Genomic DNA, 20,143 nt, shown 5'->3' with positions numbered 1-20,143 from the left:
CGCAACTTCCCTTCATTAATTAAGATGTGTATAAGTCAACCAATTCGAATTATAAAAAATGTTTGTCAGTGAGGATTCAAGCAGTTACATAGTCCCTTACATACACTCCCACTAGGACCAGGATAAAAAGATAGACATTAACAGCAGCCACACAAAAGTATATACACAGCATTCGTCCTAAGAATGGAATAGGAAGACAAATACAAGGTACAAAAAATTTAATCATGTATTAATGAACCAGAAGAAAATGTCAACAAAAATAATTTTTGAAAATATAATTGGTTAGTTTTATCTACTCGCCAAGCAGCGGTCAGATCCACATCTCTCTTCCTAATCTACTCAGCAACTCTCTCCTGACCTGGGGTTGTGGGCAACTTTTCTGTAACATTCACCATTTCCTAAGCCTCACCAGTCCTTTCCCTTCATCCCTCTTCCTTCCCTTTCAGTTCTTTTGCCAGAAGGAGCCACTGGCTTGTACATGTTCTTAACTTCTGTATGCATTTTCTGCTGCTGCCGCCGCTTGGTATTTTTTATCCATCCAGTTATAGAAGGAGATAACAGTTTCCAAAGCAGTAAAAGTGAAGTGTTAGGTGTAATGACTCTAATAACAGTAATTAAATAAAAATAAGGCAAAAGAAGGGAAGAATACAGCTAACAGTTAATCCATTAAACCTCTCCCTATTTGTTATATTTCTATGAGGACCTATCTGTTGCTGGAGCACTTTATTTTGGCAGCTGTGAATGGAAGAGATCTATTTTAGATTTAGAATTTGGCCCTGAAGTTTTCTGCAGCAACATGCTTGTGTATAAAGTTTTCAGCATTTAAGTTGTGTGACAATTTGAGTTATTAAAATGTGGTACAGCTTCAACACAGATAATTTTATACATTCAAAAATTATATGACTAAATGGATGTGTAACTGAGCGCCTCCCCCCTCACACACACACACACACACACACACACACACACACACACACACACCGCTCGCTCGCCTCCCCCCTCACACACACACACACACACACACACACACACACACACCGCTCGCTCTCTCTCTCTCTCTCTCTCTCTCTCTCTCTCTCTCTCTCTCTCTCTCTCTCTCCTCCCCCCCCTCTCCCTGAAATAAATACTTTCTTTGTTTTTACTTGTAAAGTTAGGCATATATTGATATATTGGAGGAGAAAATCATACACCAAGCACAAGTAGTACTACAAAGAAATATACAAATGAACCATGCGTTTCAAAAGAAAACCACTAGAGAAAATCCTTCATAATAAAAGAAAAAAGAAGATTACGTTCTGATGCCTTATTGACAACAAGGTCATTAGAGGCTGGGACAAAGATCAGATTGGGGAAGGAAATTGGCCACGTGCTTTTGAAAAGAACCATCCCAGTATTGGCCATGAATGACTAAGGGAAAACACTAAATCTGGATTGCTGAGGAGTTGAACTGCCATCCTTCTAAATGAGAGCCCAGTGTCTTATTATTGTGCCACTTTGCTTGGCTAGTGCGATACAACAGTATGAGTTGTGTGTGCTCATTCACTGTTAAAGGTTCTGGTTGTCTTGTCACTACAGAATAAGTATTTCCATGTACTACGTGCATATTTTTCCTTGGAAAATTTGAGAGTGGCCCACAGGCAAAACAGCAAGTTTACCCCATCTACAGCAGCCATAACATTTTTAAAATGAAAAACAAGTGACACATGGAGTTAAAGAACACTGAAGTAATATGTGAAATCAAAACAGAAATCACTAATATGTTGTTCACTCATTTGCTACCCACAATTCCAGCACTTCTATCCCTTTGCCCCATGCACACACCGGTTTGAAATGTGCCTTCATTGTAACACAATCTCACCAAAGTTTGTTCTAACTTGTTGAAGCCATCTGAAAGAAACTTACACCTGCCATCCAGAATTTTGAAAACCCTGTTTTGTTACTCTTGTCTCAGTTAATCATTCATTTTCAGATTAATTTCATCAGTTGTTCGTTTTCAGATCATATTCTTTTGCTCTTCTTTACAGATTTTCTTTTATTACCTGTACTGTAGTGTAACTTCCCACACACTAACATTCTTCATGTAAGGGTTTTATGCAGTACAAAGACCAACTGCTGTCTTGTTTAATGAAATTGACTTCTCTTTCATTAGTTTTCAACAGCAAAGTATCCAAGATATTTACAGTAATCATCTCTCTCAATACTACCAAAACCTTATATGGGCTGGCATCATTCTGCTGATAATCAAGAATTTCTTTAATGAAATATGGCATAGACCTTCTTCTGTTTATAATTTTCTACTGCAGAGTCAAAACAACGATGAGCGCCAAACAATCTCATGGCCATTCTTTGCCCCTCTAACATACACTTGGCAAGCAATCCGTTCCTGCTAAGTTTGTTTTCAATTCACAGATTACATGCTCCAATATTCACTTGAACAGAACTAAAATAGTAACAATCAATTACTCAGTATGATCCCACTTGTAATTTCTAATTATTCAAAAAACTACTCTTATGAATTTTATCTTTTGCATGTGCATATTTTGATTTGATTATCTCTGTTTTTTGACACCCTTTCTCCTTACTTCGTCATATTTTTTTTAGCAACATTTCTCCCTGTAAACAAAATCATAGGCTTCTTTTCGAATCCATGGGGTTCATAAAACTTTTTGTGATGGTATTCTTAATCCCACCTATACAAGATATTCTTTTCCTAAATCTTATTTGGTAGTCACCAACTTGGTAATTCAATTGTTCCACAAACCCAGTCTGAACTGATCTGGAGAGTAATATGGAAGCATCTGGAAGGATGTGACAGTATTTGCCAACTTGTTTTAGCACACATTTTGTGCAGAGAGCGAATCAATGTGGTTTTCCAATAACTAAGAATCTCCTTAGTGTCCCAGGATATTTTTTATTTCCACATTTTTATGTAGATAATGGTGCCATCCTCTGTCACGTAGCACCCCCTGATAAAGATTAAATTTTTTACAGCAACTTTATTCTGAGACCAGCTACAATTGGCTTAAGCATTTATTTGTTTGTCATGACTGGACTATAGTTTCCTTGTTCAGAAGATTTATGTTACAGGGAATGACCTAATTACTACTACTACTACTACTACTAACAATTTCCTTAGTATTTGCCTTGCAGTGAAGACTTCATATGACTATAATTGTCATTTATGCATCATACTTCAAATTCACAGTGGTCCCATATGTTAAACTACCTTGCTGGTGTGTATACTCTATTTCACTGCCCATTTCTAAACTGCCGTCACCAACCTCCTCCCAGTTTCACTTCTTGGCCAAGAGATCACATGCATGTATTTTAATTCACTACTTTTTTGTCATACATTTGTTTGACTGATCCAATACTTCACTGAAGCACTCTGACAGGTATCTGTCCTCACAGCTTCAGAGTGTTTATCTGCATTTTGGTTAGTGATTACATCCAACAAAACAAAACTGAGAATTTGAAGAATATCAGTCCCCATTAACGTTACTTGACCCAAGGAGGTTAGCCATATTTTGAGAATGAAGCTAGGTGAACTGTTGTTACTACATGCATTAGCTGTTCTTTATTTCTTTGTTCTGCCTATTTTAAAAAGAAATTATCTGTCCTAAATAGTGGTAACCATTAACAATCAAAAGACAACCATTTATTCATAATTAATAAATTAAATATCATTAAATCTGTCCTAGTTTCATTAATCAAAAGTTACTGTATTTCTTTTTAGAAGACTGGGCCCAACACACACACACACACACACACACACACACACACACACACACGCACACACAGAGAGAGAGAGAGAGAGAGAGAGAGAGAGAGAGAGAGAGAGAGAGAGAGAGATATGGCCTAAGGAACACAGAATGCATTAGCATTTACTCAATGATGAAGATGTGAACAATCTTCTCCAGAATGGGAGAAGGGAGGGGGAGAGGAGCACTTTGTGGTGAACTTAGGATATATTTTATAGCAAGAACACAACACTTTTAGGAACAGTGGTCTTCTCTCTTTAATAGTTGAAAAGATGATACATAACAACAAAATTTCATAGAGTAAAAGCATGCTAAAGAAATTCTTAAGAGTAAAGAATTTCACACGACACAAAACTAACTGCAGGAGAGGACAGGAAACACACAGTTCCGATTTAACTGCTTTAAAACTTGCCACTAAATCAAACTGTGGTGCACAGAACTTTTAATTAATAAATGAGATGTCAAAACACTTTAGTTATGAAGTCCTATCTAGGTACATGTTGCTCTAAAAATTTTTGATTTTAAAGACTTTAATGATACTTGTATTGTGAATGAATGATAGGGGTGTGTCTTTTTTCGCTGATCTCCAACAGAAGTCTGTTAAGCCATACTAATTCCGTGGCTCCTTCACTTGCATCAATGAACTCCGCTTCAGTGGTGGACAGTGTAACTGATTTCTGCAGTTGAAATGTCTACGATACAGCTGTGTCACTGATCATTGAAACAAAACCATTTGTAGATCATCTTGTTTTAGTGTTCCCAGCAAAGTCAGCATCAGCACAGGCACAAAGTTTACCACCAGATGAAGTACAGAAGAGACCCAAGTCTGATGTACCACGAAGATATCTGAAAATGCATTTAACAGTGTTCCGATCAGAAGCACTGGGTTTAGTAAGGAATGTTGCTATCGACAGTGTTGCTATATTCAATGTATAATTGTTCATTATCACAGGGAGTCTTCAATGGTTTCAAATCAGCCATGCTAAAACAATCTAGAATCTTCTCTGTGTATGCTGACTGTGAAATAAACAAGGCAGATACTCATTACTCTATTTGCATGTCTAAAAATGACTGTAAAGATCCCACTGTTTTTTTGAACTCTGACTTTAACATATCTAAAAAGGAATTCACTGTGCTTGGAGCTGTTCCTCATAGGTCCATCATCAACATAAATAGCAATCAGCAATGTCTCTATTTTGATTTCTTGAATGTAAAGGCAAGGATCTGCTATAGATCTAATACAGCAATTTTTTTCATGAATGAATGAAACTTATTATTCCAGCAACAAAGTGATTGCTTGACTCCATACCTGACATGTCATTGAAACCTTCTGGTTGAGTCATGTATATTTCTGTATCCAAGTAACCATACAAAAATCTAGTTCTCACATCGAATTGACCAAGTTTCAAATTTTCTTCTGCTGCAATCTTTATTACACCACGAATAGCATCATAACGAGCAACTGGACTAAAAGTTTCATCATAATCAAGTCTGGCATGTTGAGAGATACCGTGCACAACCAAGCAAGCACAGTATCGATCAATCGATCCATCAGGTCTATATTCCATAGTAAGTACCCATCAATTATCGATAACAAGTTCTCCTTTAAGCAGTTCTAACATGTCCCATGTACCATTTTCTTCAAATGCCTTCATTTCTTCTTTCATTGCATTAAACCATTAACTGGAATTACTACTTTCCATAGCGTCATTGAAGTTTGTTGGTGCACGGTCTTCATGGACTGCTTTTCTCAGGCAAACCAATGAATTTGCTTCTTGAGGCTGATATCCTGATTTGTAATCACTCAATTTAATGAACTGGGCATCAAGTTAGTAACTCATTCCAATATTCTTGATCACTAGTCTCAATCTGATCAACAGTAGATTCACTTTTCTCTCCTATTTCTTCAGGTATGCAATTAAATTCCAGCTCAATTGAATTTCCAGTTATACGTAGTTTTTCTGGTTGAAAATAAACATCGTGTGATTTCACACTTTGTACCCATCTTTGTCTTTCACATTAGCCAGATATACCTTTGTCATCAAACTTCAAACAAAATTTCTTTGGCAAATAAACACAGCATTTTGATACAAAAATGCATAAATAGCTGAAACTGTAACATTTTGTCAATCCACAATTCAAAAGGTGTTTTAACTTCAACATTTGACTTCCCAGTATGACTGAGTAGAGAAACAGCTGTAACATATGCATAAGCCAAAAACGACTTGGGTAACTTTCTAGATGTCAACTGAGCAAGCTAATTCAACTATATGTCGAACTGTTTGTTCAATAACGCCACTTTGCTCATGAGTGTCAGGACATGTAAGACGAAACTGACGAAAACACTTTTACCTTATGACCAATAGCATCACACAGCTTCAAAAATGTTTTCAAATTGTCAGTCACTTAAGATTTATTTTGCATGAAATATGTCTGAACAAAACAAGAATAATCAATCATCTTTTAAAATCACATAGTAATGAAAAGACTTTCTAGTCAACACATATTGGTCCATTAACATCTGTATTGAACAACTCACTGACATTTTATTGACAATCTCTGTGATGGCTAAATGATTTGAAGTTGAATTTGCCAAGAACACATCCATCACAAAACGATGTGGTATCAGGGCACTTAAATGATATATATGACATTTATCTTGATGATCGAGTCTCTCATACCAACATTTTTAGTTATTCTTCTCAAGTTACTAAGTTAATCATTACTTGTGAATCCAGAGGACAAACTCGTATGGTCAAAATATATACTGAACCAACTAGGCTTCCTGTTGCGACTATTTCACTATGTCGCTGAATGATAATATCTTTGTTGTCGTAAGTCACATTATATCCTCGTTGTGCAGCTTGATGCACAGAGAAAAGTTGGTGTCTGACATCAGGTACATACCAGACATTTTTAAGCAAAGCAGGTGTCCACCTTTTGTTTATCATTATTTCAATATAAATATTGCCAGTCCCATGTGCAAAAATAACTTTGTTGCCAGCTGTATGTACACATTGTGGAAGAGGAAATTTTTCAAACTTGGCGAAATGCTTTATGAAATATGACGGGTCATGCCAGCGTCCAGAATTCAAAAATATTCACTACCAAAAGTAACATGAAACAAGCGAATGGCTATAAATGTATTTGGTTTGCTGCTCACTTTTAAAATGGAACTCTAATTATTGTTGTTGTTAGCTGTTGCTTTTACTTCTTCTGCAGATATGCACTTTCAGCGGTTTGCAATATTATGTCCAGCTTTCTTACAATAGACACACTTCCTTTCTTCTTTGACTTATTCCGCTCCCTTGCAAATTTCTTCTGTTTTTGACGTTGTTCATCCAATTTTGGTTTGGCATGGAAAGCACCAGCTGCCTGGGTAGCTAGCGAATTCTCAATCAAACGCAGATCCTCTACAAGAAGCTTTGTCGTCTGCTCAGATTAAGGAACATGATACAAAGTCAACCTGTAAAGCTGATATTCAGGTCTTAATGTTTCGAAAATACGATGGTGAAGCAGCGAAAGGGCAAAGCTGCATTTGGATTTATTTCGTTCAGTTCACAGCATAAGTCATGGTATGTTCACAAGTAGTGATGTGTGTTTTGTTATACATGTGATGTCATTTTTTTGACATTTCAAAGAAACAAACAATGTGTACAGCCGCATAATATACTGACGTAAAGGTGTCCCAAATTTCTTTTGCATCAGTCTTCTTTCACACATGAATAGCAGGTTCCTCATCAAGTGCCATTTCAATGATATGAACTGCCCGAGCATTGTCCCACTGCCAGTGCTGAAATGCGTTGGACGGTTAATCTCCTTCCGCTAATGATGAACACTGAAATGTACCATCTGTAATCAAATAAAAGGAAGGTTCCTTTAAACAAAGCTAAATCTGCTGTATCCATTTTTTCCACTGAACTTCACTTGACAACTTGCGAATATTTGTACGACTACTGTCGTCACTCAACCGAAGCGTTAGGTCTGCCATTCCACAAAACTTGTAGTCTCATGAATTTCCTAGTAAATGGAAAAGTTGTGGTATATTTTTATAGCAAGAACACAATACTTTTAGGAATAGTGATCTTCTCTCTTTAATATCTAAAAAGATGTTACCTAGCAACAAAACTTCATACAGTAAAAGCATGAAAACTAAACTCTTAGAGCAAAGAATTTCACGTGACACAAACCAAGCACCACTATAGGAGAGGACAGGAAACATACAGTTCTGGTTTATTTCCATTAACAGAACACACCAGTTCCAGGTATGGCTTTTTTGTGTTTTTAACTAACTGTTTGTTTTATTGTTATCTTTCATATCCAGGTCTTATTCTCTCATTGACTAATAAGATCATCTCTCAATGATGACAACAAGAAAAACACAAAGACAATAAAGTTGCAGACCCACAGGCCTTCCTATTAGACTACAACAAATTAACTACTGAAAATAAGAAGCATGCAAAAGCATCCTTTTCAAACATTGTGCATTATGCCAACATAGCCAAAGTTCTTTTGCTGTGTGTGTGTGTGTGTGTGTGTGTGTGTGTGTGCGCGGGCGGGCGGACACACACACACACACACACACACACACACACACACACACACACACACACCTAAAGTTGTCTGAAATACTCACTCCCATCTGCGTGTAACAGAGTACGCTAGTAGCAAATATATACAGGGTGTATCTGAAATGAATGCAGAAAACAAGAGGGCTGGTAGAGTAGGTCGTAATAAGCATATTTCACATTGCAACCTATATTCGCACCCTTTAGTGTACGGTGCTAGGCATCGTTTAACAGCAATGCCAATAGTATAGGCACACAACATGCTACTCGAGCCGTCACAGTAGCAAGTCTACAGGGCAATGTTTTCAATGTACGTGTGGCAGCAAGGTAAATGAGAAGTCAGTGTAATGTTTTATAACCTTTATTTGAAAACAGTTACAAGAAGTGCTCGAAATCATGCCCTCCTGGTTGAATGCAAGCTGTGGTACAATGATGCTGGAGTGACTGTCGCACTCTTTCAAACACTCCTGGCAAAGTGGAAATTGCATAGGAGGCTGCCATAATGTGTACTATCACCTCTTCATCAGTCTCAATGGGTGTTTCATAGACAACCTATTTCAGGTGCCCCGGAAAAAAAAAAAAAAAAAAAAAAAAAAAAAAAAATCAATGGGCGTCAAGTCGGGGGAATTTACACATAATGCCACTGGCCCTCCACTTCTCACCAAAGGTTTCATCCAAAATCATTCACACTGCATGTGCGCAGGTGCACCATCATGTTGGTACCACATTCACTGTCACACATAGTAGAACATGTTCCATCAATTCTGGCAGAGTTTCTCATAAAAAGGTGAAGTATCTGTCTGTGTTCAGTCGCCAGGGAAACATGTATGGACCAACCTGATTATCGCCTACCAAGCCGACCCAAACGTTGACATCGAAGTGATCTTTGTGACCATGATCAAAGGCAGCGTGCAGATTTTTCTATGTTCAAATGTGTCAATTATGGCTGCTCCACATACTTTCTTGTGTAAAGGATGCCTTGCCTGTGAAACATACATGGTTCGGAAAGTCTGGTTCAATTACACCTTTAGAAAAACCACTGGCAGAATTCAATTTGATGGGGAAAATCATTAGTATCAAGGATGTGAACCTTCTGAAGGCAGTAGGGTTGCAAATCATCTTCATGCCACACACACCAAATCATGGAATGGCTTACACCCATTTCCCATACAACATGCCGTGAGCTTGTTGACGGTGCATTTTTCAGCAGTGCTAAAGCCACTCCTTCAAGCCCTGGTGTACACGCTGTGCATTGATGACCGCATCCGTCAGGCCTTCGTACCTGTAACACAAAATGAATACATTGTGTTTCGAAGTCAGCCTTACAAGAATGCTCCAGTGGAAAATGTACCTCAAGTGAACCTTTCTCCCATAGGGCCCACTAAATGTGAGTGGATCTGGTACTTGATTCGGAAACCACCGAATGTCCAAACGTTGGGCAGTGTGAGCATTACCATCCGCCGCGCTGTAAGCACAGTGCATGTCTGTCCTTTCTTCCCGTGAACAGCACTCTCTTTCCTGTCCATTCCACACAGTAACAAACACAAGAGAGTCCTTGCTTGATGACAAACTGACACAGGGTGAACCAGTCTCCGCAGTGTGGACAGGTGCTGCCCTCTATGCAACATCTATTAAACAGGCATTTCACAGCCAAAAGCAATGCACTGTCATCCCTTTAATCTGCAACTACATTGAATACAGCATTTGCAAATAAAGGTCGCAAAACTTCAACCTGACAGCTCTTTTACCTTGATGTCACAATACACTGAAATCGTTGCCCTGCAGACCTGCCACCACGATGACTCGGATGGCACGTTGTGTGGCTATCTTCTAGGTAGTGTGCAATGCTGTTCAATGATGCCTAGTGCTGTTTGCTACGTGATGCGGGCATTGATTGCTACATGAAATATGTCTGTTACAAGAGCACTGTAAAAAGAAAATCCAGGGTTTCATCATGGACACTGGCTCAGAATGTTGGCCTGGCAGAGAGCAGGTTTGGTCAACTTTAAATCTGACTTCACACAAATTTTATGGTTACTTCAGCAGCATTTCCCTTCTTATGTACTGGCCCCAACCCTTAAGTACAGAGAAACACACACACACACACACACACACACACACACACACACACACACACACACACACACACACACACACAGAGAGAGAGAGAGAGAGAGAGAGAGAAAAGAGTTTTTCTAGTTTCCAGAGTGATGCAGAGCTAGCAGCAGTTACACCCATAGGACTTTACTACTGATTAAAGACAGATTTTGCAATACGCTGTTTATGTTCTAGGTATAGCTCAGTTGCTACTTCAATGCTCTTTATCGTGTAGATAAGAATAACTTGTACTCAGCTAGTGCATTGTCAACTATTTGTCTGATGAAGGAAGGAGAAGAAACAGTTAAAGCAAAATGAGAAGATGTTTCCGGAAACCCATTTTAGGTGTTACAAGGAAATGCTGCATTTTAAATTTGGCTACGGAATGATGAAAGAGTTTGTTTTTGGACGCTTCTTATTCATTAGAGCATTCAATGATTACATTACTTTCAAGTCCCACATTCCCACATTTGTGTGGCCACTTGTATTCTCTTCGTTTTTAAAATATAGGAACAAAATGTACTGTTCATAACTTGTACAACTGGTCATAAATGTAACATTGGTCATCTTTTGCCAGACTCTTGTGGTTGTCTTCAGTTGAAAGACTAGTTTAAGACAGATCTCCACATTAGTCTATCCTACAATTATGAGTCCACATAGGCCTATATCAATGTTTTGCTATTCTGTACTCAGACTTCTTGTAAGTAGGAATCTCACCAACCTAACACTGTAGATAAGGCTCATTTGACTATACCAAGGCACAGATTATCCAGAACAGAAAAGCCTCATGAAACTGACCCACTAAACTCTGTAACAAGTTCCACGCTCTGCTCAGTCCACGTTACTAGTAAAAACCATTAAAATACGGTTGTACAAATGGCACTCAGAAAACGTATTATACAGCTTTAATGTGGTCAATGTACAACACTGAAATTAATTTTTAAGATGTTTCTTATAATATGAGGTTTGATTATGTACCAATAATAAGGTTAAGTTTAATTCCAAAATTACCAACAACTAATAAAAATTCTTGATTCTTGGAATAGTATGAAGCACTGTTTTGGGTCCTGAAGTTGCTCTGACACAACAGTAAATGTTCAGTTTTATTCTGCTATTTATAGCCTTACTGTGATAAAGAAGTCCCTCGTGACGATGGTAGCATTGTACCCCATATACATTAACTTGACACAGGTACAGTTCCTCTATCAGATGCCAGCACATGAGCAATCATATTCACTTAGGCCGGTATTACACTATCAAATTTCTTTGTCCAAGATCTTTGACCAATATCTTTGTCAGAGATATTTGATGGTGTAATAGGGACTTTGTCAGATGTCGTCCAATATTTGATCAAATCTACGGCCTCGCTGTAGATTTGATCAAATAAATCGCCTGTCTTCTGTTCACTGCAATGTGACATGTTACCACATGGAGCGCTAGCATCGCTGCATTCTGTCGTCTGTGGTGTTCTTATAAACATTGCCGGTAAATACAATTGGTGTGTGCCGACAACTACAAAATTAATAGAGATGTATGAAGCTGATGAGGCGCTTTACAACGTGAGGCACCCTGAATACAAAAATAGATTAAGAAGATTGGAGACCTGACCTGACCTAACCTAACATAACCCTCTTCTGTAACAAGGAATCTGAGTGTTACAGTGAGCCTGTCTTCTGAAGATGTAGCAGTTCTTAAGTGAATATTGTGCTTTGTGATATGAGGATACACCTCACAGAGCACAAACAGAAATGTATGCTCATCCATTCTTAAGTAATTGATGTACAACTTGATGTCTTCCACTGTAAGCCCACCTAACAAGTTTTGTTGAATGCTTTTATCCTGTCGTCGTAAAACCCACGGCTTCAACCAGATTAGATTATTTTTTCGTTCCATAGATCCGTGCTCAGGAGATCCTTGTGGATGTGGAACATGTCAATTTTTTAAAGCTGAAATAACAATACTAATAGTATGAATAAATACATCATTTGTTTCTATTAAAAATTTCGTCAATGAAGTGGAAGGAGTTGGCCACTAGTAAGTCTTTCAGGTTTCTTTTTAACTGATCTTTATTTGTAACTAAAATTTTTATGTCTGCTGGCAAATTACACTCCTGGAAATTGAAATAAGAACACCGTGAATTCATTGTCCCAGGAAGGGGAAACTTTATTGACACATTCCTGGGGTCAGATACATCACATGATCACACTGACAGAACCACAGGCACATAGACACAGGCAACAGAGCATGCACAATGTCGGCACTAGTACAGTGTATATCCACCTTTCGCAGCAATGCAGGCTGCTATTCTCCCATGGAGACGATCGTAGAGATGCTGGATGTAGTCCTGTGGAACGGCTTGCCATGCCATTTCCACCTGGCGCCTCAGTTGGACCAGCGTTCGTGCTGGACGTGCAGACCGCGTGAGACGACGCTTCATCCAGTCCCAAACATGCTCAATGGGGGACAGATCCGGAGATCTTGCTGGCCAGGGTAGTTGACTTACACCTTCTAGAGCACGATGGGTGGCACGGGATACATGCGGACGTGCATTGTCCTGTTGGAACAGCAAGTTCCCTTGCCGGTCTAGGAATGGTAGAACGATGGGTTCAATGACAGTTTGGATGTACCGTGCACTATTCAGTGTCCCCTCGACGATCACCAGTGGTGTACGGCCAGTGTAGGAGATCGCTCCCCACACCACGATGCCGGGTGTTGGCCCTGTGTGCCTCGGTCGTATCCAGTCCTGATTGTGGCGCTCACCTGCACGGCACCAAACACGCATACGACCATCATTGGCACCAAGGCAGAAGCGACTCTCATCGCTGAAGACGACACGTCTCCATTCGTCCCTCCATTCACGCCTGTCGCGACACCACTGGAGGCGGGCTGCACGATGTTGGGGCGTGAGCGGAAGGCGGCCTAACGGTGTGCGGGACCATAGCCCAGTTTCATGGAGACGGTTCCGAATGGTCTCGCCGATACCCCAGGAGCAACAGTGTCCCTAATTTGCTGGGAAGTGGCGGTGCGGTCCCCTACGGCACTGCGTAGGATCCTACGGTCTTGGCGTGCATCCGTGCGTCGCTGCGGTCCGGTCCCACGTCGACGGGCACGTGCACCTTCCGCCGACCACTGGCGACAACATCGATGTACTGTGGAGACCTCACGCCCCACGTGTTGAGCAATTCGGCGGTACGTCCACCCGGCCTCCCGCATGCCCACTATACGCCCTCGCTCAAAGTCCGTCAACTGCACATACGGTTCACGTCCACGCTGTCGTGGCATGCTACCAGTATTAAAGACTGCGATGGAGCTCCGTATGCCACGGCAAACTGGCTGACACTGACGGCGGCGGTGCACAAATGCTGCGCAGCTAGCGCCATTCGACGGCCAACACCGCGGTTCCTGGTGTGTCCGCTGTGCCGTGTGTGTGATCATTGCTTGTACAGCCCTCTCGCAGTGTCCGGAGCAAGTATGGTGGGTCTGACACACCGGTGTCAATGTGTTCTTTTTTCCATTTCCAGGAGTGTATTTAACATGAGTGTTCCTGAGTAGTGGACCCTTTTTTGAACTAAAGTAAGTGCTTTGAAGTCCTTGTGCAGATCATTTTTGTTCCTGGTATTGTATGTATGAACTGAGTTCTTTGTTGAAAAAAGAGATATATTATTTAGGACACATTTCATTAAGGAGTAAATATACTGAGAGGCAGTAGTTAGTATACCCAGTTCTTTGAAGAGGTTTCTGCAGGACATCCGTGAATTTACTCCACAAATAATACGTATTACACGCTTTTGGACTCTGAAAACTTTTGTTTGACTTTATGATTTACCCCAAAATATTATACCATATGACTTTGTGGAATGAAAGTAGGCAAAGTATGCAAGTTTTTTCATTTTTATGTTGCCTATGTCTGCTAACACTCGAATTGCAAATACAGATTTGTTAAGGCGTTTCTGCAATTCTGTGGTGTGCTCCTCCCAACTGAATTTGTTATCAAGTTGTAATCCCAGGAATTTAAGACTGTCTACCTTGTATGTATGGTTCCTTTTTTCCCTCACTTCTTTTCCGCATGTGCACACGATGCAATTGCGGTACGTGCAACTGCTGCGGTTAATAACAAGTTGTTGTCAGCCATCTTGAACTTTGACGAAAAATTTGATAACAGTGTAATACCCCTTCTAGCGCCACGTCAAAGATCTTTGTCAAATATATTTGACAGAATATTTGATGACATCTTTGATCAAATCTTTGACAAAGAAATTTGATAGTGTAATACCGGCCTTATTAACAGTTAATGCACGCAACATCACTGTGAAAAGTGTCCCGCACCAGAAGCTGCAGCATCTTCATTCGCTAGTGTTTTTCACATGGCACGTTCTGTATACAAGCGATGAATCCATACCAATTGAAACACTATGTACACAAAGTGTATGGCAATGGATAAATTTCCTTAAAAAGAAGTAACAAAAATTTGGAGTCTTGTTATGCCATCATTACACTGCCAAACATCAAAGTTTGCATCTTAAAGCCCTTAAATTTAATCTGAAGGAAGATGAGATTATTGTCCTAATGGATTTTGCAGAAAATTAATCACTCATTGTTCAGAATACAATGCAACATTTCCACGGGGAAAATAGTTGAGCACAAATTTATCCATGTGTCATCTATTTTCCACAAAATCAGAAGGTGGATTCTACAAGTTTTTGCGCTCTCAATGACTGTCTGACATGGTACAATTATTGTTCATGTTTTTATCATGGAGTTGATGAAATAAATTTTGCCCAGATTTCCCACACCTGTTATTTCAGTGATGGCTCCAGCAACCAATGCACAAATGTCAGGAATTTTCTCTGCTTGTGCTATCATAAAAGAGAATTTGGAATGCTGGAGACGGGACGGACAGACGCACGCACGCACCTCAGGAATGTTCGGAACATAGCTGTATGTACAAATTAATTTGTGATATGAATGTAGTGACTTTTTCCACATCACAATCCAGTGTGCAAAATGATCCATGGAACATGTAAGTAACAAACCTTGAATTTTTTTTTTTTTTTTTTTTTTTTTTCTACAAGATGTGAGAAGTCACCATGTGATGGGCTTTTAGGTACACCGAAGTTATTAGCAGCAAGAGTAAGCTTATAAGGGCCCATTAACAGACAGATTCTTGCGCCTATCTATCAGTTTTGCATCTGCACTGGAGGAAGTATTAATAGTATTAAATTTTCTTTCATCAGCAAACAATTAACTGTAAAAAAATCAAGCATCAAAAGAAGAGATGTCTACATACGGGTATGGACATTGGACATTACAGTGCTGGGTTCCAGAATAGAATAGTATTGCAGATATTCCAGCTCATTCAAGGACAGTGGCTGGCTGGCACTTGAGATATTCAACAGCAAACTAATGAAACCTCTAAAGAATTATAATAGCTTGGCGTAAACATAAGTGTAAGATCCTAGAAGAAACCTCTTCTAGCTTTGGCCTGGGAATCTTAAAGGAATGCATCATCAACGCTTGAGACCCTGCGGGAACAAACTGTTAACAGACAGAGATCCTGTAGTAAGGAAACCCATCCATGGCTGCTATTGCACAGCTTCAGGCATTGCCCGCATGGTGACAGGGATGTTGCTTTTCTCACTTTAAAAGAAACCAACAGTTATTGTACCAGCGTGGATCAGAGCTACACATTTACACAGTTTTTCCATCATTACACTAATGTTCCACATAAACTGCAAACTATGTGAACACAAAATACTGTACACTTTAAACAGGAATCAATAACATTATACAAAAAAAAAAAAAAAAAAAAAAAAAAAAGACTCAAAATCATCTTGTGCGCCACAGTTTTTACGCAACAGTTTTGGTGTTGCAACGTCCAGTGCCTTGGTATGATTTTGAAGTTTATAACAAGCTTGATTCTGTAGTTATTATAGCAGAAAAACAGGCTGAATTATGTCATGGCAAGTCGTCATAAAAGACACCCTTTTTGAAGATTTTCGAGTTCTTCTGGCTCGCTTTTGCTTCCTAGTCATCAGGACTTACAGTAATACCTGACCCAAAGACAACTAAACAATTATAGAACATAATAAAATAGGTCAGATTTAATATGAGTACTTGAGGAATATGAACATATTTTCAGATTGTTTATGGAGCCTTTTATGCTTACATTGCAAAACAAAGTCTAGTTTTTAGGTCGTTTAGAACACAGCTTATCTAATGATAATGGCTTAAAAGTGTTTGCAGGATACTATGGTTTGTAAAAATGGGCTAGAAATACCCATTTTTGGCTTTTTTACAAAAAAAATGAGAACTCTGCCCACAGTTTGTAAACTATTTGAAAGCAGTAGCAGAATGACATTGTAAACTCTAACACCTCGCATTGGTAGGTTATTATATGGGAAGTTTCAGGTTTTATGCCACAATTACTTCCACTGACATAAAAAGCTAAACTTTCAAGCTCTATTTTTTTGGTCCAAATTCGCTTCAAATTACCAATATAAAAAAAAACTTTATTATTTCACTTAGGTAAGCACAAAATGCTATATTAGGTGGCCTAGTTTTGTTTCTTTCAAGAGAATATTGCCAGAGATATTCTGCCTTAAAGTCACAGAACACTCAGGGATAAACAGATGGAAGCTGCAATCACTGAATTGGTGAGCATAAAACTTCACTCAGCTGCATCTAAACACATCTTAGTCCAGCAGGAAACTCTACACCATCTGGCATGGAATGTCCCAGCATGCAGAGAGGAGAACTGGAGCTAATCGACTATATCAGTGTGGAAAGAGAAATTAGAGGCTATCAGAAGTATGGAAATACGTGTAACTCATTTACCTTGTTTATTCTGCTACAATGTAATGCTGTTAACACGGAGAGGATAATTATTATACACTATATTATAAATCTGATACAGAATGAAGTCTTTTTTGAAATACCATTATCCATTAAATAAACTACAAGCTGAAAAGTGGCCTTAGAGGTATGTCATACAGGTGAAGATGGGGCGGTATTTTGATCACTGTAGTTGGTCTATAAATGAGGAACTGAAAATGTTCAACTATAAATGTTTCAAATGTACATTATCTAAAAATGAAAATTTAAAGGAAGAAAAAAGGAAGACTCCTGCCAGACAGATACCATCTCCCTGCAGCACAAGTAGTAAGAGATTAAAATGACAATTAGGCCTATATATCCCACCAACACAGTCACTATATAAAAAAAAATAATAATAATAAAATAATAATAAAAAAAAAAAAAAAACAATAAAAGGCTTCTTGTTCCTTCTCCAATACAGTTTCTGGTTCCTTCTCCAATACAGTACAGAATTTATGACAGCTATAATTTTTAAACGATTTAAATGTGAAAACACACATAAATAACACAAATTTAATACAATTAGCAAAAAAAACTTATTACAGCTTAGGCAAGAATTTTTTTACTGCTGTAAACTCTAAACAGGAAGTAAAGTCTTATAGGCCTATTGTCCTTTAGAAAATGCTTGCAAAGATGGTATCTTTGTTTGAAGAAGCAACAACTTTTATTTCCGTACCCTAAAAAAAATTATTTGCTGCTATGTGTATAGCCCTACCTCAAAATACGAATTATGTGCTGTAACATGTCTTTTAGACACACAATGTATTCAGTGCTCCACATAGAGATCATGAAACCATTCATTGTTTAATTATGTCTAGGAAATTAAACACACACTGCTGCACCACAGATCCATTTAATGATTCTAAAAAGCTTTCATATAGCAGAATACCTCTTGTGTGTAATCCAACGGCTAACCAAGGTACTAAATGTACCTTGGTGACATTTGACTTATATCTACTTATAATTACCTAGATTTCTTACTTACATTACTGATACAGTCTGTTGAGAAAATAGTTTCATAAACAAAGGTATCTCAAAAATTAATGAAATTATTGGGCTTTTTTGGAGAAAGTATGATACTCTTAATCACGAGTATTAATTAAATTTGTCACATCAATCATATGTATGACACAAAGTATCGGCCTAACAGCAACATCTGACTTCAGAAACGAAACACTGCTGATTAACAAATTAGAAGATCAGCACTTTTGCACATTTCTTTCGATAATTTGGACATACGTTGTATGTTCTTCATAACTGCACACCAAATATACTTAACTGACTAATGAACACTTACAAAAACTTACCTCCCACAACAACCAACTTATATTCCGTCATTTTCATTAATAACTCAGCGCAGTGAGTGCGGCCCAACAACACCCTTCATACACGGTTTTCTTCAAGACGGTGATATCGCCTTCATGAGTGCAAATAATCTATCTAGCACGGTAACCGGGCATTTACAAGCCTCGCCAGGCTTTCGTAGCTATATACAGCGTTTTCTTACTCTTTGAAACTTGACTTGTGTACGAATTCGATCCGTTAAATCCAGCGGCGATGCAAGCGCTACTGATAGAGTCCGCCTGAATCATAAAGAAGCGGTATTTTTAAATAACTCCACTTATGTCATGTTCCATTAAACACTAACAGACGTACTGACAAGAGGCTAATTTACATATTCTTTCAACTGTCTTTCGCAAATCGAACCGAACATTTTATTCATTTAACAAGCAATTCCGACAAAACTCACGAGCCAAGAGCGCACTTATACAAATAAACGAGCGCTTGTTATTCATTCTGGTATTTCGCAACAGTAACAATAAATTATTGTTGCCGACCACTGCTACAGAAAAAGTTCTTCCGCCTATTATTGGTAACGTCTGCTGACAACCTGTCAATTATACGAATGTCCGATATCGTGTTCTTTCAATGGCCGACAAATACGATATGCGGAGCGCTATATTATAATTATGGCGTCCTCGGAACTTTCGTATTGCATTGTGTAATATTTACATCGGAGTATGTGAAGAAAAAAGAACATAACAATAATATTTTAGTGCAGTTTAAGTGAAATCAAATCACTATAACCTTTAGTGACGTTTGCAGCTCATTCAGAGAAATCTTTTACTCTATTAAGGTTTGTCAGTGGTGTACCAGTCACAAATAGGTCTGATATATATAAGAAATTGACTGTAGTGTAGTAGCCAAATGGTCGTAACAGCTACTCAAGGGGAAAATAATACTATTTCAGTAACAGTCAGATCACTCCTAATGTAACGCAAACCCTTCCCATTATTTCGTAGCTATAGTAAATTCGATGCGCAAGTCTGAGGTGACCCAAAGTAATGAATCGTGTAAAGGACGGTCTAAATAAATTAACAATTAATTAAAACATAAAGAATTTATGCTTTAATTTTGTTCGACAATTACTGTAATCACTTTACTAATTGTATTACTATTCATTTAAATGACATAAATTCTGTAAAATTATTTAATTTGTTGTTTATGTACCATTGCGAAGTTTTAAATTTTGTTTTTCGTTGCAGATGTATAGTATGTTAGCAAATCACCTCAGTGCAATGTAGCATGTAAGTCCAAATTTACCCAAATAAACGCAGCGTATAATCCGAACAAAACTGTGAGGACACAGTAACTAAATATTTAAATATCAAGAAACATGGTTATTAATGAACTGGATCACAAAAAGATAGAAGTAAAAATACTAATTAAGGGACATACGGAAGAACTATAGTAAATACAAAATAAGAAAAGTGTCGTAAAACATGCAGGAATTGTAGCAGGAATGTTCAGTTGACATCTGCAAAAGATAACCCAGATCAAGGC

General features: G+C 38.5%; 1 protein-coding gene across 2 annotated transcripts in view; it reads right to left on the bottom strand.

Moving 5' to 3' along the window:
• Positions 1–19,256, bottom strand: part of LOC126485100 (GTPase HRas) — a 65,787-nt gene extending 46,531 nt beyond the window's left edge. Inside the window, exons 1-2 of one of the 2 annotated variants that reach the window (XM_050108720.1) lie at positions 18,607–19,256; positions 9,486–9,611 (exon numbers count right to left, since the gene is read on the bottom strand). In XM_050108720.1, the coding sequence (XP_049964677.1) occupies positions 9,486–9,498 (13 nt within the window). In that variant the 5' untranslated portion in view covers positions 9,499–9,611; positions 18,607–19,256. The remainder of the gene's footprint in view (positions 1–9,485; positions 9,612–18,606) is intronic. The other variant, XM_050108719.1, reaches the window with a different exon arrangement.
• Between the last annotated feature and the right edge of the window lie 887 nt (positions 19,257–20,143).

Source organism: Schistocerca serialis, chromosome 6 (assembly GCF_023864345.2).
Source record: "Schistocerca serialis cubense isolate TAMUIC-IGC-003099 chromosome 6, iqSchSeri2.2, whole genome shotgun sequence".
Classification (NCBI taxonomy): Eukaryota; Metazoa; Arthropoda; class Insecta; order Orthoptera; family Acrididae; genus Schistocerca; species Schistocerca serialis.
Note: the sequence above shows the minus strand (reverse complement) of the source record. Positions and strands in the feature narration are given on the sequence as shown.